Below are 23,155 nucleotides of genomic sequence, written 5' to 3' on the forward strand. Positions count from 1 at the left end.
ACCAAACAATTCCTTCACCATACCACATGATGACACCAAAGAACTTTGAAATTCTTTCACAGTCCCATACAATTTGTCCACAGTTGCAAAAAGTTCTACTACAATACCATAAGATGCCTCAGGAGTCCTTGACAGTACCATCCAATATTCCATAGTACTACACCTCTCCTACACGGTACTACACCATTCCTACACGGTACTATACCATTCCTACACGGTACTACACCATTCCTACACAGTACTACACCTCTCCTACACAGTACTACACCTCTCCTACACAGTACTACACCTACTACACCAGTACTACACCATTCTTACACAGTACTACACCTCTCCTTCACAGTACTACACCTCTCCTTCACAGTACTACACCTCTCCTACACAGTACTACACCTCTCCTACACAGTACTACACCTCTCCTACACAGTACTGCACCTCTCCTACACAGTACTACACCTCTCCTACACAGTACTGCACCTCTCCTACACAGTACTGCACCTCTCCTACACAGTACTACACCTCTCCTACACAGTACTACACCTCTCCTACACAGTACTACAGTACTAAACCTCTCCTACACAGTACTGCACCTCTCCTACACAGTACTACACCTCTCCTACACAGTACTACACCTATCCTACACAGTACTACACCTCTCCTACACAGTACTGCACCTCTCCTTCACAGCACTACACCTCTCCTAAACATTCCTACACCTCTCCTACACAGTACTACAGTACTACACCTCTCCTACACAGTACTGCACCTCTCCTACACAGTACTACACCTCTCCTACACAGTACAACAGTACTACACCTCTCCTACACAGTACTGCACCTCTCCTACACTGTACTACACCTCTCCTACACAGTACAACAGTACTACACCTCTCCTACACAGTACTACACCTCTCCTACACGGTACTACACCATTCCTACACAGTACTACACCTCTCCTACACAGTACTACACCTCTCCTACACAGTACTACACCTCTCCTTCACAGTACTACACCTCTCCTACACAGTACTACACCTCTCCTACACGGCACTACACCTCTCCTTCACAGTACTACACCTCTCCTACACGGTACTACACCTCTCCTTCACAGTACTACACCTCTCCTACACAGTACTACACCTCTCCTACACAGTACTACATCTCTCCTACACAGTACCACAGTACTACACCTCTCCTACACAGTACTACACCTCTCCTACACAGTACTACACCTCTCCTACACAGTAGTACACCATTCCTACACAGTACTACAGTACTACACCTCTCCTACACAGTACTACACCTCTCCTACACAGTACTACACCTCCCCTACACAGTACTACACCTCTCCTACACAGTACTGCACCTCTCCTACACAGTACTACACCATTCCTATGCAGTACTACAGTACTACACCTCTCCTACACAGTACTACACCTCCCCTACACAGTACTACACCTCTCCTACACAGTACTACACCTCTCCTACACAGTACTACACCATTCCTATGCAGTACTACAGTACTACACCTCTCCTACACAGTACTACACCTCCCCTACACAGTACTACACCTCTCCTACACAGTACTACACCTCTCCTACACAGTACTGCACCATTCCTATGCAGTACTACAGTACTACACCTCTCTTACACAGTACTAAACCTCTCCTACACAGTACTACACCATTCCTACACAGTACTACAGTACTACACCTCCCCTACACAGTACTACACCTCTCCTACACAGTACTGCACCATTCCTACACAGTACTACAGTACTACACCTCTCCTACACAGGACTACACCTCTCCTACACAGTACTACACCTCCCCTACACAGTACTACACCATTCCTATGCAGTAAATTTACATCAATAAAAATACAAAAAAACAAAGCTTAATTTTCCAAGGATGATATATGGTGGAAATTGTAGGATACACCAGTCATGTGACCATGCAGTAGGATACACCAGTCATGTGACCATGCTGTAGTTACACCAGTCATGTGACCATGCAGTAGGATACACCAGTCATGTGACCATGCTGTAGGTTACACCAGTCATGTGACCATGCAGTAGGATACACCAGTCAGGTGACCATGCAGTAGGATACACCAGTCATGTGACCATGCTGTAGGTTTTATCAGTCATGTGACAGCGCTGTAGGTTTCATCAATCATGTGACCGCACACTAGGATATACCATTCATGTGACTACGCTTTAGGTTTCAATTGTTATGTGACCATGCTGTTGGGTACACCAGTCATGTGGCCATGCTTTAGGTTTCACCAGTCATGTGACCATGCTGAAGGTTACACCAGTCATGTGACCATGCTGAAGGTTACAACAGTCATGTGACCATGCTGAAGGTTACACCAGTCATGTGACCATGCTGTAGGTTACACCAGTCATGTGACCATGCTGTAGGTTACACCAGTCATGTGACCATGCTGTAGATATCATATATATACACTTAGGCCATTTGCTCAGTAATTTATACTTTATATTAAAGAAAAAAAATGTTCACATATTTAAAATGTTAGTTGTATATGCAAGGATCCTATTATGCAGATTAGCTGAGACCAATCATTGAATGAATTGATGTTGTGGTGTTGTTGTATTTAACAGTGTTTACTGTACATATAGGTAATACCACTTACAAACATGATGTAAGCTCAAACGAGAAATCTTAGGTTTGATTTATGCATATATTTATTTATCTATTTATTTGTTTAATGGAGTTTACGTCCACTATAACAGGCCTTTAGGCTTTCAGTGGACAATCGTGCATCTGATGTCAAATCTTTACAACTAAATATTTCTTGATTCCTTTTTATTCCTGGTTAAAAGTGAAATGTACATGTCTAAGGGATGGTTATTACTGAGTATCAAAATAACTCCGGCTGATCAGCCAAACAATTACCGAAGATAGGTTATCAATATGTGGTCGAGTCTTTAAATAGATGTGGATTGAAAACAGAGAGTATTTAGGCTATGGAATATACATTAGATTTATTAAAGAATGATGTTAGAATTTACATGAAATGTTGTTCTCTATGTGTGTGTTTGTCGTTCTGGTAGAAATCGTTGATATTTACTATGTAATGCTAGACATATTTTTTACACTTTGTTGTGTTTTTATATACAAATTTGATCTCATGTGTTGTTTAATGCTGGTGCCAGTTTCTTGTTTATAATTTTTAAAGATATTCTGTTTCCATGAAAACAATATTTTTGAAAATCTATAGGTGCTGATTATAGTTTTTTTGCACTTAAGAGTAATTCTTTTTTCATGGTCAATACAAGTTACCAGGATTTGTGTAGATGGTTACAATGTAAGAGATGTGTTGAGTTACTGTTTAAGCTTATGATGGTATGCTGTTGTGCAGAATCTTTCGTCCATCCCTTGTTAGATAACTTCTTCTTTAGAGCCATTTGGTTTAGAACCATATTATCAAGTAGGCCCCTGAATAAGCTTGACAAAGTCTATGAAAAGAATTGAATTGACCTCTGTCATACAGGTCAAATGAATTAAAACACTCAAGCATCTTCTTTTCAAAAGACCAAAACCAGGAAAGTGTTAGAGAAATGGCCTTGACTCATATTAAAGTTCTCAGAGCGTATAGGTAAAATTTGTTCAAATGTTCCAAAAACTTGTCGTGAGTCCAAGAATCCTGAAACCGTATTTGTAACCTGACATGTTTAGTGTTCAATGTACATTGTTCTCAAAAAGATCTCAACTTAGAGAAGATCAGGGTAATATATTCTTCTGATTAGCTAAAACATTCATATCTGTGACAAAAACTGATCGTGTTTAGAGGAATGACAGGTCAGATAACTTGTATATGTGACAAAAACTGATTGTATTTAGAGGAATGACAGTTCAGATAACTTGTATATGTGACAAAAACTGATTGTGTTTAGAGGAATGACAGGTCAGATAACTTGTATCTGTGACAAAAACTGATCGTGTTTAGAGGAATGACGGGTCAGATAACTTGTATCTGTGACAAAAACTGATCAGGTTTAGAGGAATGACGGGTCAGATAACTTGTATCTGTGACAAAAACTGATCAGGTTTAGAGGAATGACAGGTCAGATAGCTTGTATATGTGACAAAAACTGATCGTGTTTAGAGGAATGACAGGTCAGATAACTTGTATCTGTGACAAAAACTGATCGTGTTTAGAGGAATGACAGGTCAGATAACTTGTATCTGTGACAAAAACTGATTGTGTTTAGAGGAATGACAGGTCAGATAACTTGTATCTGTGACAAAAACTGATCGTGTTTAGAGGAATGACAGGTCAGATAACTTGTATCTGTGACAAAAACTGATCGTGTTTAGAGGAATGACAGGTCAGATAACTTGTATCTGTGACAAAAACTGATCAGGTTTAGAGGAATGACAGGTCAGATAACTTGTATCTGTGACAAAAACTGATCGTGTTTAGAGGAATGACAGGTCAGATAACTTGTATCTGTGACAAAAACTGATTGTGTTTAGAGGAATGACAGGTCAGATAACTTGTATCTGTGACAAAAACTGATCGTGTTTAGAGGAATGACAGGTCAGATAACTTGTATCTGTGACAAAAACTGATCGTGTTTAGAGGAATGACAGGTCAGATAACTTGTATCTGTGACAAAAACTGATCAGGTTTAGAGGAATGACGGGTCAGATAACTTGTATCTGTGACAAAAACTGATCAGGTTTAGAGGAATGACGGGTCAGATAACTTGTATCTGTGACAAAAACTGATCAGGTTTAGAGGAATGACGGGTCAGATAACTTGTATCTGTGACAAAAACTGATCAGGTTTAGAGGAATGACGGGTCAGATAACTTGTATCTGTGACAAAAACTGATCAGGTTTAGAGGAATGACGGGTCAGATAACTTGTATATGTGACAAAAACTGATCAGGTTTAGAGGAATGACGGGTCAGATAACTTGTATCTGTGACAAAAACTGATCAGGTTTAGAGGAATGACGGGTCAGATAACTTGTATCTGTGACAAAAACTGATCAGGTTTAGAGGAATGACAGGTCAGATAACTTGTATCTGTGACAAAAACTGATCAGGTTTAGAGGAATGACGGGTCAGATAACTTGTATATGTGACAAAAACTGATCAGGTTTAGAGGAATGACGGGTCAGATAACTTGTATATGTGACAAAAACTGATCAGGTTTAGAGGAATGACGGGTCAGATAACTTGTGACAAAAACTGATCAGGTTTAGAGGAATGACGGGTCAGATAACTTGTATCTGTGACAAAAACTGATCAGGTTTAGAGGAATGACGGGTCAGATAACTTGTATATGTGACAAAAACTGATCAGGTTTAGAGGAATGACGGGTCAGATAACTTGTATATGTGACAAAAACTGATCAGGTTTAGAGGAATGACGGGTCAGATAACTTGTATCTGTGACAAAAACTGATCAGGTTTAGAGGAATGACAGGTCAGATAACTTGTATCTGTGACAAAAACTGATCGTGTTTAGAGGAATGACAGGTCAGATAACTTGTATATGTGACAAAAACTGATCGTGTTTAGAGGAATGACGGGTCAGATAACTTGTATATGTGACAAAAACTGATCGTGTTTAGAGGAATGACGGGTCAGATAACTTGTATCTATGACAAAAACTGATCAGGTTTAGAGGAATGACAGGTCAGATAACTTGTATATGTGACAAAAACTGATCGTGTTTAGAGGAATGACAGGTCAGATAACTTGTATCTGTGACAAAAACTGATCGTGTTTAGAGGAATGACAGGTCAGATAACTTGTATATGTGACAAAAACTGATCAGGTTTAGAGGAATGACAGGTCAGATAACTTGTATATGTGACAAAAACTGATCGTGTTTAGAGGAATGACAGGTCAGATAACTTGTATATGTGACAAAAACGGATCGTGTTTAGAGGAATGACAGGTCAGATAACTTGTATATGTGACAAAAACTGATCGTGTTTAGAGGAATGACAGGTCAGATAACTTGTATATGTGACAAAAACTGATCGTGTTTAGAGGAATGACGGGTCAGATAACTTGTATATGTGACAAAAACTGATTGTGTTTAGAGGAATGACGGGTCAGATAACTTGTATCTGTGACAAAAACTGATTGTGTTTAGAGGAATGACAGGTCAGATAACTTGTATATGTGACAAAAACTGATTGTGTTTAGAGGAATGACAGGTCAGATAACTTGTATATGTGACAAAAACTGATCAGGTTTAGAGGAATGACAGGTCAGATAACTTGTATATGTGACAAAAACTGATTGTGTTTAGAGGAATGACGGGTCAGATAACTTGTATATGTGACAAAAACTGTAACTTGTATATGTGACAAAAACTGATTGTGTTTAGAGGAATGACAGGTCAGATAACTTGTATATGTGACAAAAACTGTAACTTGTATATGTGACAAAAACTGATTGTGTTTAGAGGAATGACAGGTCAGATAACTTGTATATGTGACAAAAACTGATCAGGTTTTGAGGAATGACGGGTCAGATAACTTGTATATGTGACAAAAACTGATCAGGTTTAGAGGAATGACAGGTCAGATAACTTGTATATGTGACAAAAACTGATCAGGTTTAGAGGAATGTCTCATGGTGACCTTTTGCGATCAACTTTATGTGGGGTCGTGTGTCTTTAAACAATTTAACATTTTTGACTTCTTCAAAATTCTCCTGATTTGATTTCAATGAAATTTTGCAGAAACCTTCCCCAGCCTAAGATGAACCAAAATTGTGAATTATACAGTCCCCAACCCCGAGGGACCTGAAGGTTATAGTAGTCTAGGCAGAAGGCCATGGTAGTCTAGACAGAAGGTTGTGGTAGTCTAAACAGATCATGGTAGTCTAGACAGAAGGTTGTGGTAGTCTAGACAGAAGGTTGTAGAAGTGTAGACAGAAGGTCATGGTAGTCTAGACAGAAGGTTGTGGTAGTCTAGACAGAAGGTCATGGTAGTCCAGACAGAAGGTCATGGTAGTCTAGTCAAAAGGTCATGGTAGTCTAGACAGAAGGTCATGGTAGTCCAGACAGAAGGTCATGGTAGTCCAGACAGGTCAGTGTAGTCTAGTCAAAAGGTCATGGTAGTCTAGTCAAAAGTTCATGGTAGTCTAGTCAAAAGGTCATGGTAGTCTAGACAGAAGGTCATGGTAGTCCAGACAGAAGGTCATGGTAGTCTAGACAGAAGGTTGTGGTAGTCTAGACAGATCGTGGTAGTCTGGACAGAAGGTTGTAGTAGTCTAGACAGAAGGTCATGGTAGTCTAGACAGAAGGTTGTGGTAGTCTAGACAGAAGGTCATGGTAGTCTAGTCAAAAGGTCATGGTAGTCTAGACAGAAGGTCATGGTAGTCTAGTTAAAAGGTCATGGTAGTCCAGACAGAAGGTCATGGTAGTCCAGACAGAAGGTCATGGTAGTCTAGACAGAAGGTCGTGATAATCTAGACAGAAAGTCATTGAAGTCTAATCAGAAGGTTGTAATATCGTAGGAAGGATGTGGTAAACTAGTCAGAAGATGCATGATATTCTCTCTAACATTGATGTTATCACTATATTGTCCTTCACAGCATACAATGCATTTTTAGCTCACCTGACCTGAAAGGCCTCTGAGTCTATGTCATACCACGGTGTCCCGTTTGTCTGTCATCAGTATCTCAATTTATTCCAATCAGACACAACTAAACCAATTTTTACCAAATTTGGTCAGAAGCATCCTTTGAGGAAGGGGAATAAATTTCTCAGAAATGGTCGGTTTTCTTCCCAAAGAGCCTGAATGGATGAGGCCTTAATGTCAAAATTTTGCAAGTTCTTTGAAATCCTGCTCCACCTGTAGGAATGATTTTGTTTTGCCCAAAATTTGGTTTGAAGTATTCTTGGTTGAAGGGGAATCTTTTTTTTTAATATATAAATGTTTTGTCTTGGCCCCCTGGTACGGAAGGATGCAAGCCCAATAAGGAAATAGAACAAATTTTTGAAATCCTACTCCTCCATTAGGAATGATTTGATTTTGCCCAGTTTGGTCTGCAGCATTCTTGAGCTAAGGGCAATCAGTTTTGTAAAGATGGAGTGGTTTGGCCCCCTTAGGAGGGGGACAGGAACAATTATAGGGGAAATTGGAACAAATTATTTACAATCATTCGTCTTCCTCTGACAAGATTCTGTATCAATTTGATCGGATGCATGAATGGTTTGGCTGATCGAGGGTCAGAGGGTTGAGACACAGTGGAAAATTGATATTTTATGAGCTTGGATATTTGGAATTTCTTTTCCTTTCATTTTGATGAACTGATTTCATCCAAGCAAAGCCAGGTTAACCATACAGGCCCTATCAGTCCTTTTTTCATGGCTTTAGATTTTACTTATTATAAGTGAAAGAAGATTAATAGCTCATCTGATATCTTATCACCAGTTAATAGTGCAGTGTCTACTCTCAATGGTTGTTGTGTGAAGTATAAGATAAATTAGAAAAAGCAAGATCATAACATACAATATTAAACTATCAATTGAAATTAAACCAACTTTACATTCCTGGAAACATGCGAGATAAATAATTTGTATCAAGGAATTGTCTGAAAAAGTACAAAGATTTAATTATGGAATATCTGAAATGTCTTATTTAATTGAAAATTGTTGAATGATAAAAAAGTTCTCTTATATTTCATTACTGCATGAAATAAACAGTTATGAGTAGAAAATTGCTGTGAGTCTGGTGTGTTTGTTTTCAAATGTAAACGAAGTTTATAACCTGTGATTTGTTGTTAGAAGTTTCCCATATCAAGCTATTACTTGTCGGGAATGACTATATCATAGATTTGTCTGATTAAAAAAACTACTTCTGGAATATCTGTAATATTTCACTGGAACTTGTTTTAATTTGATGATTTACTGTCAGCTTAGTGCAGAGTTTAATGGTACATGTATCTTCTGTTAAGTTAAATACTTATATAAAAATGTCTACTTAGCCGGATAGTAAATAGTACCATCTACTTAGCCGGATAGTAAATAGTACCATCTACTTAGCCGGATAGTAAATAGTGCCATCTTCATAGCCGGATAGTAAATAGTGCCATCTACTTAGCATAGTAAATAGTTCCATCTACTTAGCCGGATAGTAAATAGTGCCATCTACTTAGCCGGATAGTAAATGCCATCTATTTATCATATAAAATATAAACCCCATCAGTCAACATTCCTCCACACAGTCCTTCTTCATCAGATAAAACATTTAAGAGCCATTTTCATGTCATGGAAAAATTAAGAATTTTTTAAACAGTACTGTTAAATTCAATTTTTAAAAATCTGAATTTTCCACAATCAAATTGACTTGTGGTCCCACTCATTTGACAAGGAAAACTGTGTCATACACTTCATCAATCTTTTCAAGAGTTCAGTAGACAGGGATCAACACAGTCACATGACCTCCCCCTGATACAGGCGACAAGGGGACGACAAGATGAAGATCACAGCATTGATAACGCCTTTTCCAAGTATGCACATGATGAGCACCAGGAGGATTTTTATGCGGGCTCACCCTCCTCTCCAGAGAGTGATGGAGGTAAGTGACTTTCACCCTCCTCTCCAGAGAGTTATTGAGGTAAGTGACGTTCACCCTCCTCTCCAGAGAGTGATGGAGGTAAGTGACATTCACCCTCCTCTCCAGAGAGTTATTGAGGTAAGTGACGTTCACCCTCCTCTCCAGAGAGTGATGGAGGTAAGTGACATTCACCCTCCTCTCCAGAGAGTTATTGAGGTAAGTGACGTTCACCCTCCTCTCCAGAGAGTGATGGAGGTAAGTGACGATCACCCTCCTCTCCAGAGAGTGATAGAGGTAAGTGACGATCACCCTCCTCTCCAGAGAGTGTTGGAGGTAAGTGACGTTCACCCTCCTCTCCAGACAGTGATGGAGGTAAGTGATGTTCACTCTCCTCTCCAGACAGTGATGGAGGTAAGTGACGTTCACTCTCCTCTCCAGAGAGTGATGGAGGTAAGTGACGTTCACCCTCCTCTTCAGAAAGTGATGGAGGTAAGTGACCTTCAACCTTCTCTCCAGAAAGTGATGGAGGTAAGTGACGTTCACCCTCCTCTCCAGAAAGCGATGGAGGTAAGTGACGTTCACTCTCCTCTCTGGACAGTTATGGAGGTAAGTGACGTTCAACCTCCTCTCCAGAAAGTGATGGAGGTAAGTGACGTTCACCCTCCTCTTCAGAAAGTGATGGAGGTAAGTGACCTTCAACCTCCTCTCCAGAAAGTGATGGAGGTAAGTGATGTTCACCCTCCTCTCCAGAGAGTGATGGAGGTAAATGACATTCACCCTCCTCTTCAGAAAGTGATAGAGGTAAGTGACGATCACTCTCCTCTCCAGACAGTGATGGAGGTAAGTGACGTTCACTCCTCTCCAGAGAGTGATGGAGGTAAGTGACGTTCACCCTCCTCTCCAGAGAGTGATGGAGGTAAGTGACGTTCACTCCTCTCCTGAGAGTGATGGAGGTAAGTGACGTTCACTCTCCTCTCCAGAGAGTGATGGAGGTAGGTGACGTTCTCCCTCATCTTCAGAAAGTGATGGAGGTAAGTGACCTTCAACCTTCTCACCAGAGAGTGATGGAGGTAAGTGATGTTCACTCCTCTCCAGAGAGTGATGGAGGTAAGTGACGTTCACTCTCCTCTCCAGAGAGTGATGGAGGTAAGTGACGTTCACTCCTCTCCAGAGAGTGATGGAGGTAAGTGACGTTCACTCTTCTCCAGAGAGTGATGGAGGTAAGTTACAGATATTCACTACTTAATCAAGTTTCGGTATTACTGGAAGTCTGGAATTCTCACTGTTGTATGACTAAATTTGTCATTATATTTCAGTATCTCTCGGAGCTCTGGAATTCTCACTGTTGTATGACTAAATTTGTCATTATATTTCAGTATCTCTCGGAGCTCTGGAATTCTCACTGTTGTATGACTAAATTTGTCATTATATTTCAGTATCTCTCGGAGCTCTGGAATTCTCACTGTTGTATGACTAAATTTGTCATTATATTTCAGTATCTCTCGGAGCTCTGGAATTCTCACTGTTGTATGACTAAATTTGTCATTATATTTCAGTATCTGTCGGAGCTCTGGAATTCTCACTGTTGTATGACTAAATTTGTCATTATATTTCAGTATCTGTCGGAGCTCTGTAATTCTCACTGTTGTATGACTAAATTTGTCATTATATTTCAGTATCTCTCGGAGCTCTGGAATTCTCACTGTTGTATGACTAAATTTGTCATTATATTTCAGTATCTCTCGGAGCTCTGGAATTCTCACTGTTGTATGACTAAATTTGTCATTATATTTCAGTATCTCTCGGAGCTCTGGAATTCTCACTGTTGTATGACTAAATTTGTCATTATATTTCAGTATCTCTCGGAGCTCTGGAATTCTCACTGTTGTATGACTCTGCAGCCAATGCTCTTCATTGCACTATTGTCCGAGCAAGGGTAGGTTCTTTTATTCTTTTCTTGTTTGATTAATCTTGAGTAATCTGGCAGACCACTCCATCAATTCAGATTTAAGTCTGTTGGACCACTCCATCAATTCAGATTTAAGTCTGTTGGACCACTCCATCAATTCAGATTTAAGTCTGTTGGACCACTCCATCAATTCAGATTTAAGTCTGTTGGACCACTCCATCAATTCAGATTTAAGTCTGTCGGAAATGTAAATTATCGTCACTTAGCTGCTATGCTTGGAACAACATCAATGGGTTTCAAAACTGTCACATCTATTATATGATTAATTTAGTGTGCATTAATTTACACGGCCCATATCTTCATGATCCCTCCTACACGGCCTTCAATCCTACTCGGCCTTATCTTCATTATGATCCCTCCTACACGGCCTTCATTATGATCCCTCCTACACGGCCTATGATCCCTCCTACACGGCCTTCATTATGATCCCTCCTACACGGCCTTCATCCCTCCTACACGGCCTTCATTATGATCCCTCCTACACGGCCTTCATTATGATCCCTCCTACACGGCCTTCATTATGATCCCTCCTACACGGCCTTCATTATGATCCCTCCTACACGGCCTTCATTATGATCCCTCCTACACGGCCTTCATTATGATCCTACACGGCCTTCATTATGATCCCTCCTACACGGCCTTCATTATGATCCCTCCTACACGGCCTTCATTATGATCCCTCCTACACGGCCTTCATTATGATCCCTCCTACACGGCCTTCATTATGATCCCTCCTACACGGCCTTCATTATGATCCCTCCTACACGGCCTTCATTATGATCCCTCCTACACGGCCTTCATTATGATCCCTCCTACACGGCCTTCATTATGATCCCTCCTACACGGCCTTCATTATGATCCCTCCTACACGGCCTTCATTATGATCCCTCCTACACGGCCTTCATTATGATCCCTCCTACACGGCCTTCATTATGATCCCTCCTACACGGCCTTCATTATGATCCCTCCTACACGGCCTTCATTATGATCCCTCCTACACGGCCTTCATTATGATCCCTCCTACACGGCCTTCATTATGATCCCTCCTACACGGCCTTCATTATGATCCCTCCTACACGGCCTTCATTATGACACGGCCTTCCCCTCCCACGGCCTTCATTATGATCCCTCCTACACGGCCTTCATTATGATCCCTCCTACACGGCCTTCATTATGATCCCTCCTACACGGCCTTCATTATGATCCCTCCTACACGGCCTTCATTATGATCCCTCCTACACGGCCTTCATTATGATCCCTCCTACACGGCCTTCATTATGATCCCTCCTACACGGCCTTCATTATGATCCCTCCTACACGGCCTTCATTATGATCCCTCCTACACGGCCTTCATTATGATCCCTCCTACACGGCCTTCATTATGATCCCTCCTACACGGCCTTCATTATGATCCCTCCTACACGGCCTTCATTATGATCCCTCCTACACGGCCTTCATTATGATCCCTCCTACACGGCCTTCATTATGATCCCTCCTACACGGCCTTCATTATGATCCCTCCTACACGGCCTTCATTATGATCCCTCCTACACGGCCTTCATTATGATCCCTCCTACACGGCCTTCATTATGATCCCTCCTACACGGCCTTCATTATGATTATGATCCCTCCTACACGGCCTTCATTATGATCCCTCCTACACGGCCTTCATTATGATCCCTCCTACACGGCCTTCATTATGATCCCTCCTACACGGCCTTCATTATGATCCCTCCTACACGGCCTTCATTATGATCCCTCCTACACGGCCTTCATTATGATCCCTCCTACACGGCCTTCATTATGATCCCTCCTACACGGCCTTCATTATGATCCCTCCTACACGGCCTTCATTATGATCCCTCCTACACGGCCTTCATTATGATCCCTCCTACACGGCCTTCATTATGATCCCTCCTACACGGCCTTCATTATGATCCCTCCTACACGGCCTTCATTATGATCCCTCCTACACGGCCTTCATTATGATCCCTCCTACACGGCCTTCATTATGATCCCTCCTACACGGCCTTCATTATGATCCCTCCTACACGGCCTTCATTATGATCCCTCCTACACGGCCTTCATTATGATCCCTCCTACACGGCCTTCATTATGATGATCCCTCCTACACGGCCTTCATTATGATCCCTCCTACACGGCCTTCATTATGATCCCTCCTACACGGCCTTCATTATGATCCCTCCTACACGGCCTTCATTATGATCCCTCCTACACGGCCTTCATTATGATCCCTCCTACACGGCCTTCATTATGATCCCTCCTACACGGCCTTCATTATGATCCCTCCTACACGGCCTTCATTATACACGGCCTTCATTATGATCCCTCCTACACGGCCTTCATTATGATCCCTCCTACACGGCCTTCATTATGATCCCTCCTACACGGCCTTCATTATGATCCCTCCTACACGGCCTTCATTATGATCCCTCCTACACGGCCTTCATTATGATCCCTCCTACACGGCCTTCATTATGATCCCTCCTACACGGCCTTCATTATGATCCCTCCTACACGGCCTTCATTATGATCCCTCCTACACGGCCTTCATTATGATCCCTCCTACACGGCCTTCATTATGATCCCTCCTACACGGCCTTCATTATGATCCCTCCTACACGGCCTTCATTATGATCCCTCCTACACGGCCTTCATTATGATCCCTCCTACACGGCCTTCATTATGATCCCTCCTACACGGCCTTCATTATGATCCCTCCTACACGGCCTTCATTATGATCCCTCCTACACGGCCTTCATTATGATCCCTCCTACACGGCCTTCATTATGATCCCTCCTACACGGCCTTCATTATGATCCCTCCTACACGGCCTTCATTATGATCCCTCCTACACGGCCTTCATTATGATCCCTCCTACACGGCCTTCATTATGATCCCTCCTACACGGCCTTCATTATGATCCCTCCTACACGGCCTTCATTATGATCCCTCCTACACGGCCTTCATTATGATCCCTCCTACACGGCCTTCATTATGATCCCTCCTACACGGCCTTCATTATGATCCCTCCTACACGGCCTTCATTATGATCCCTCCTACACGGCCTTCTACACGGCCTTCATTATGATCCCTCCTACACGGCCTTCATTATGATCCCTCCTACACGGCCTTCATTATGATCCCTCCTACACGGCCTTCATTATGATCCCTCCTACACGGCCTTCATTATGATCCCTCCTACACGGCCTTCATTATGATCCCTCCTACACGGCCTTCATTATGATCCCTCCTACACGGCCTTCATTATGATCCCTCCTACACGGCCTTCATTATGATCCCTCCTACACGGCCTTCATTATGATCCCTCCTACACGGCCTTCATTATGATCCCTCCTACACGGCCTTCATTATGATCCCTCCTACACGGCCTTCATTATGATCCTTCCTACACGGCCTTCATTATGATCCCTCCTACACGGCCTTCATTATGATCCCTCCTACACGGCCTTCATTATGATCCCTCCTACACGGCCTTCATTATGATCCCTCCTACACGGCCTTCATTATGATCCCTCCTACACGGCCTTCATTATGATCCCTCCTACACGGCCTTCATTATGATCCCTCCTACACGGCCTTCATTATGATCCCTCCTACACGGCCTTCATTATGATCCCTCCTACACGGCCTTCATTATGATCCCTCCTACACGGCCTTCATTATGATCCCTTCTACACAGCACGGCCTTCATTATGATCCCTCCTACACGGCCTTCATTATGATCCCTCCTACACGGCCTTCATTATGATCCCTCCTACACGGCCTTCATTATGATCCCTCCTACACGGCCTTCATTATGATCCCTCCTACACGGCCTTCATTATGATCCCTCCTACACGGCCTTCATTATGATCCCTCCTACACGGCCTTCATTATGATCCCTCCTACACGGCCTTCATTATGATCCCTCCTACACGGCCTTCATTATGATCCCTCCTACACGGCCTTCATTATGATCCCTCCTACACGGCCTTCATTATGATCCCTCCTACACGGCCTTCATTATGATCCCTCCTACACGGCCTTCATTATGATCCCTCCTACACGGCCTTCATTATGATCCCTCCTACACGGCCTTCATTATGATCCCTCCTACACGGCCTTCATTATGATCCCTCCTACACGGCCTTCATTATGATCCCTCCTACACGGCCTTCATTATGATCCCTCCTACACGGCCTTCATTATGATCCCTCCTACACGGCCTTCATTATGATCCCTCCTACACGGCCTTCATTATGATCCCTCCTACACGGCCTTCATTATGATCCCTCCTACACGGCCTTCATTATGATCCCTCCTACACGGCCTTCATTATGATCCCTCCTACACGGCCTTCATTATGATCCCTCCTACACGGCCTTCATTATGATCCCTCCTACACGGCCTTCATTATGATCCCTCCTACACGGCCTTCATTATGATCCCTCCTACACGGCCTTCATTATGATCCCTCCTACACGGCCTTCATTATGATCCCTCCTACACGGCCTTCATTATGATCCCTCCTACACGGCCTTCATTATGATCCCTCCTACACGGCCTTCATTATGATCCCTCCTACACGGCCTTCATTATGATCCCTCCTACACGGCCTTCATTATGATCCCTCCTACACGGCCTTCTGTATGATCCCTCCTACACGGCCTTCATTATGATCCCTCCTACACGGCCTTCATTATGATCCCTCCTACACGGCCTTCATTATGATCCCTCCCACACGGCCTTCATTATGATCCCTCCTACACGGCCTTCATTATGATCCCTCCTACACGGCCTTCATTATGATCCCTCCTACACGGCCTTCTGTATGATCCCTCCTACATATCATTTGTCCTATTGCTTTGGTACTAGCGATTAACTTGTTGTAAAATGTAAACGTAGATCCTGTCAGCTGAATTCCACATTGTCATAAATCATTAAATTAAATAATGAAACTGTACAGTGTTCTTTTGATACCAATAAACTGGGACTGTGATGATTGATTACAATATATGTAGTCAGACCAGGACTGTGATGATTGATTACAATAGATTAAGTCAGACCAGGACTGTGATGATTGATTACAATATATGTAGTCAGACCAGGACTGTGATGATTGATTACAATATATGTAGTCAGTTCAGGACTGTGTGATGATTGTTTACAATAGATTAAGTCAGACCAGGACTGTGAATACACAGGGACTTGACATTACAGATGATGATTCCTTTTGGGGGGGGGGGGGTTATGTCTTGAAGCAATGCATACGGTACCTTGTAGTGTTTAACCTCATACCGATGATAGAAATATAAATGGTCGCAGTATGTCAATCCAAAGAGGTACATGGATTTTATGTTGAAGTGAAAACTCTATTACATCACTGATTATTTGGTTTTGATATTTACAGGGGCTCAAAGCGATGGATTCCAATGGTTTGTCAGATCCCTATGTCAAACTTCATACACTTCCTGGCGCAAGTAAGGTAAATCGAAAACAGCTGTTGTTAGCTCACTTGGCCTTAAGGGTGTATGGTGCATTGTCTGTCAGCTTTGCCTTTAAATGTCATGTGGTGATAAACAATATTTCACAAATGATAATGATGTTTTGTTTGTATATATTTTGGATCCTAAAATGAAGCCTGACCAAGTTTAAGAGAGAGAAAAAAAAAGTGGCCTTGACCTCAATTCCAAGTTACAGGGGTTCACAGGTGTTAAATTGTTTAAACACTCAATTGACTTCTGATCACATGGAAGCTTAGAGAATTTGTAAAGAGAAAAGTTTTCACTTGTTGCTTTGTGTTGTATACTGTCACTCAAATACTTTTGTTAGACTTGAATTTCATTGTTTTTTCTTTAAATAGTACTTTGTCTGTGCCCTGTGTGGATAGATATAATGCTTAAATTTACTTTCTTAATTTAGCATGTCATGATTATGTAAATTAAGAGTATTCACAAAATAAATGAAAATTAATCCCTCATGAAAATTAACAATTTTTCAATTTCAACAAACCTGTACTCTACATTCGTTGTAGATAAATCATTATTAGCCTAGATTGTATAGTAAAGAGTATCAAATACCATGAGTGATGCAGACCCATTAGGCCTCTTGTTGTTGAACTTTGGTGACCATCAAGGTCCTTTAGGCCTTTTGTTCAGTATTGCTGTATTTGTATGTTGTTACAGTCAAACAAACTAAGAACCAAAACAATCCATAAGACACTGAACCCGGAGTGGAACGAGACTCTTACCTACTACGGCATCACTGAAGATGATATGCTGAAAAAAACTTTGAGGTAAAATATCTGATGGGAAAGTCATTTTGGGAAAAGACAAAGAAAGAAAAAATCACTTTTTGGGAAAGACAAAGTCACTATTAGGAAAGGGAGAAAAGGAACCTGACTTCAGGTCTATTTGTTTCACCACATTTCTTATTGTTCCTCTCTCTGTTCGACTGTTTAGACTTGCAGTGTTGGATGAGGATGCTTTTGGTTATGACTTTATTGGGGAGACACGGGTACCTCTGAAGAGACTACGAGCTGGCCAGACCAAACATTTCAATGTGTACTTAGAGAAGCAGCTTCCGGTTAGTAAATCTGTCTTATTGTGTCTCTGATTTTCTATGTATAATGTACATCTTTTGGTCAGAAAATGTAATATAGTCAGTCTATCTCCCCCTCAGTCAATCTATCCCCCACCTCAGTCAATCTATCCCCCCTCAGTCAATCTATCCCCCACCTCAGTCAATCTATCCCCCACCTCAGTCAATCTATCCCCCTTAGTCAATCTATCCCCCACCTCAGTTAATCAATCTATCCCCCTCAGTCAATCTATCCCCCTCAGTCAATCTATCCCCCACCTCAGTCAATCTGTCCCCCACCTCAGTCAATCTATCCCCCACCTCAGTCAATCTATCCCCCACCTCAGTCAATCTATCCCCCACCTCAGTCAGTCTATCCCCCACCTCAGTCAATCTATCCACCACCTCAGTCAATCTATCCCCACCTCAGTCAATCTATCCCCCTTAGTCAATCTATCCCCCACCTCAGTCAATCTATCCCCCAGTCAATCTATCCCCCTCAGTCAATCTATCCCCCTATCAATCTATAGAGAATCACCTCAGTCAATCTATCCCCCACCTCAGTCAATCTAGACCTCAGGATGATGATCCCCCACCTCAGTCAATCTATGTCAATGATCCCCCACCTCAATCAATCTATCTTGTATCCCCCACCTCAGTCAATCTATCCCCCACCTCAGTCAATCTATCCCCACCTCAGTCAATCTATCCCCCACCTCATTCAATCTATCCCCCCCCCTCAGTCAATCTGTCCCCCACCTCAATCAATCTATCTCCCCCTCAGTCAATCTATCCCCCTCAGTCAATCTATCCCCCTCAGTCAATCTATCCCCCACCTCAGTCAATCTATCCCCCTTAGTCAATCTATCCCCCACCTCAGTCAATCTATCCCCCACCTCAGTCAGTCTATCCCCACCTCAGTCAATCTATCCCCCCCTCAGTCAATCTATCCCCCACCTCAGTCAATCTATCCCCCCCTCAGTCAATCTTTCCCCCACCTCAATCAATCTATCTCCCCCTCAGTCAATCTATCCTCAGTCAATCTATCCCCCCCTCAGTCAATCTTTCCCCCACCTCAATCAATCTATCTCCCCCTCATTCAATCTATCCCCCACCTCAGTCAATCTATCCCCCACCTCAGTCAATCTATCCCCCACCTCATTCAATCTATCCCCCCTCAGTCAATCTATCCCCACCTCAGTCAATCTATCCCCCACCTCAATCAATCTATCTCCCCCTCAGTCAATCTATCCCCCACCTCAGTCAAATCTGTCCCCCACCTCAGTCAATCCCCTCAGTATCTATCCCCACCTCAGTCAATCTATCCCCCACCTCAGTCAATCTATCCCCCCCCCCCCAGTCAATCTATCCCCCACCTCAATCAATCTATCTCCCCCTCAGTCAATCTATCCCCCACCTCAGTCAATCTATCCCCCCTCAGTCAATCTATCCCCCACCTCAGTCAATCTATCCCCCCTCAGTCAATCTGTCCCCCTCAGTCAATCTATCCCCACCTCAGTCAATCTATCCCCCACCTCAGTCAATCTATCTCCCACCTCAGTCAATCTATCCCCCACCTCAATCAATCTATCTCCCCCTCAGTCAATCTATCCCCCACCTCAATCAATCTATCTCCCCCTCAGTCAATCTATCCCCCACCTCAGTCAATCTATCCCCCCCTCAGTCAATCTATCCCCCACCTCAATCAATCTATCTCCCCCTCAGTCAATCTATCCCCCTCAGTCAATCTATCCCCGTCAGTCAATCTATCCCCCACCTCAGTCAATCTATCCCCCACCTCAGTCAATCTATCCCCCACCTCAGTCAATCTATCCCCACCTCAGTCAATCTATCCCCTCAGTCAATCTATCCCCCCCTCAGTCAATTTATCCCCCACCTCAGTCAATCTATCCCCCACCTCAGTCAATCTATCCCCCACCTCAGTCAATCTATCTCCCCCTCAGTCAATCTATCCCCACCTTAGTCAATCTATCCCCCCTCAGTCAATCTCAGTCAATTTATCTCCCAATTCAGTAAATCTATGATGCAGTTAATTTGTCAATTAAAGATTAATTAATGAATGTTTTTCAGTTAAATGATTTTAAATCAATTAATATACAAATCAATACATTAATCGGCCAGTACAATGATGATTACCTAGAGGATAGAGAATCTGATGGGTTGTACTTATCATTGTTGTAGCTGGAGAAGGATGATGATCTGATGTCTAATGACCGAGGCAAAATTCTTGTGTCCCTACGCTACATCTCTGTCAAACAGGCTCTTGCCGTCGGTGTAGTGCGATGTGTTGAACTGGCAGCCATGGACAGCAATGGTTACTCTGATCCATATGTTAAACTGTGAGTTTCTGTACCAAGATATGTTGATTCCATACCCAAAATCAGAACAATTTCATTCAGTATAGAAATATGTTGACAGATTTGACTCCAATCCTTACATCAAAATATGTTGCCTTGAGTTCTTGATCTTTGAATCGATCGTCAATCAATGATTGATCTTTGAATCGATCGTCAATCAATGATTGATCTTTGAATCAGTTCTTAATCAAGGATTGATCTTTGAATCGATCGTCAATCAATGATTGATCTTTGAATCGATCGTCAATCAATGATTGATCTTTGAATCGATCGTCAATCAATGATTGATCTTTGAATCAGTTCTTAATCAAGGATTGATCTCTGAATCGATCGTCAATCAATGATTGATCTTTGAATCGATCGTCAATCAATTATTGATCTTTGAATTGATCGTCAATCAATTATTGATCTTTGAATCGATCGTCAATCAATGATTGATCTTTGAAACAGTTCTCAATCAATGATTGATCTTTGAATCGATCGTCAATCAATGATTGATCTTTGAATCAGTTCTCAATCAATGATTGATCTTTGAAACAGTTCTTAATCAATGATTGATCTTTGAATCAGTTCTCAATCAATGATTGATCTTTGAATCAGTTCTCAATCAATGATTGATCTTTGAATCAGTTCTCAATCAATGATTGATCTTTGAATCAGTTCTCAATCAATGATTGATCTTTGAATCAGTTCTCAATCAATGATTGATCTTTGAATCGATCAATGATTGATCTTTGAATCGATCGTCAATCAATGATTGATCTTTGAATCAGTTCTCAATCAATGATTGATCTTTGAAACAGTTCTTAATCAATGATTGATCTTTGAATCAGTTCTCAATCAATGATTGATCTTTGAATCAGTTCTCAATCAATGATTGATCTTTGAATCAGTTCTCAATCAATGATTGATCAGTTCTCAATCAATGATTGATCTTTGAAACAGTTCTTAATCAATGATTGATCTTTGAATCAGTTCTCAATCAATGATTGATCTTTGAATCAGTTCTCAATCAATGATTGATCTTTGAATCAGTTCTCAATCAATGATTGATCTTTGAATCAGTTCTCAATCAATGATTGATCTTTGAATCAGTTCTCAATCAATGATTGATCTTTGAAACAGTTCTTAATCAATGATTGATCTTTGAATCAGTTCTTAATCAATGATTGATCTTTGAATCGATCGTCAATCAATGATTGATCTTTGAATCAGTTCTCAATCAATGATTGATCTTTGAAACAGTTCTTAATCAATGATTGATCTTTGAATCAGTTCTCAATCAATGATTGATCTTTGAAACAGTTCTCAATCAATGATTGATCTTTGAATCAGTTCTCAATCAATGATTGATCTTTGAATCAGTTCTCAATCAATGATTGATCTTTGAATCAGTTCTCAATCAATGATTGGTCTTTGAATTGATCTCTTATCATTGACTGGCCAAACTTTGGAATCCCGATTCCCACCACTAATGTTGGAATGGTGAAAATATCAAATGTCTTTTTTGATGTTACAGATATTTGAAACCTGATCGAGACAAGAAGTCAAAGTTCAAAACGGTAGTGAAGAAGCGTACACTGAACCCAGAATACAACGAGGTCAGCATTCAAACATACCTGTCACTAGCTGTAAAGTTTAAAATAACACTTTGATACATTGATATTACAGTGTAATTATTACTTATGAGTAAATATGTGGTCTTTTGACAGGCGACTGTTCTGGATGAATCTTTCTAAAATTTCCTCTGTAGGTTCCTCATATTCCCTTGTTGTGCCCTTTTAATTTTTGGATAGATCAGAAAAACAAAATGGTTGATAGGCAGCCATATTGAATTTTCATATTATCAGTTTTCTCGAGAAGTACTGGATGGATCTTTCTCAAATTTCGTATATATATTCCCCTTGGTTCCTTGTGCTATTTGGATTTTGGGATTGATAACAGAGAGAAATGGCTGATAGGTTGCCATGTTGGATTTTGTTAGCTGGTCCCTAGTTGTGCATTGTACCTTTTTTGGACTGATTCAAATTCAAGATGGCCGACAGGTGGCCATCTTCGATTTTGGAAGTAAAAGTTTGTTACTGCTATTTCTGAGAAAGTACTTGATGGATCTTTCTCAAATATCATATGCAGTTTTTTGGTCCCTAGTTGTGCATTGTACCTTTTTTGAAACCTGATCGAGATTCAAGATGGTCAAGGTGGCCATCTTGAATTTTGGATGTAAAAGTTTGTTACCGCTATTTCTTGGAAAGTACTAGATGGATCTTTCTCAAATATCATATGCAGTTTCCCCTGTCACTAGTTGTGCATTAAAATACCTTTTTTGATACATTGATATTACAGGTGCCATTTGGATTTTGGATGTAAAAGTTTGTTCTATTTCTTGGAAAGTACTAGATGAATCTTTCTCAAATATCATATGCAGTTTCCCCTTGGTCCCTTGTTGTGCATTGTAATTTTTGGATAGATCAGAAAAACAAAATGGTTGACAGGTGGCCATATTGGATTTTTGTAAAAGTTTGTTACCGCTATTTCTTGGAAAGTACTGGATGGATCTTTCTCAAATTTCATATATATTCCCCTTGGTTCCTAGTTTTGCATTGGACAATTTTTTTAATTATTTTTATTCTAGATTGCCAACAGGTG

General features: G+C 41.5%; 1 protein-coding gene across 4 annotated transcripts in view; it reads left to right on the forward strand.

Moving 5' to 3' along the window:
* LOC132548021 (rabphilin-3A-like) overlaps positions 1-23,155 on the forward strand; it is a 71,765-nt gene that overhangs the window by 34,494 nt on the left and 14,116 nt on the right. For 3 of the 4 annotated variants that reach the window (XM_060211838.1, XM_060211836.1, XM_060211837.1), the window contains exons 9-15: positions 9,410-9,580; positions 11,416-11,495; positions 16,963-17,037; positions 17,738-17,847; positions 18,014-18,137; positions 20,334-20,491; positions 22,029-22,110. In XM_060211838.1, coding sequence (XP_060067821.1) covers positions 9,410-9,580; positions 11,416-11,495; positions 16,963-17,037; positions 17,738-17,847; positions 18,014-18,137; positions 20,334-20,491; positions 22,029-22,110 — 800 coding nt within the window. The remainder of the gene's footprint in view (positions 1-9,409; positions 9,581-11,415; positions 11,496-16,962; positions 17,038-17,737; positions 17,848-18,013; positions 18,138-20,333; positions 20,492-22,028; positions 22,111-23,155) is intronic. The other variant, XM_060211839.1, reaches the window with a different exon arrangement.

This window comes from Ylistrum balloti, unplaced genomic scaffold, assembly GCF_031769215.1.
Source record: "Ylistrum balloti isolate Yb309-2 unplaced genomic scaffold, AGI_CSIRO_Ybal_v1 Utg369996, whole genome shotgun sequence".
Taxonomy (NCBI): Eukaryota; Metazoa; Mollusca; class Bivalvia; order Pectinida; family Pectinidae; genus Ylistrum; species Ylistrum balloti.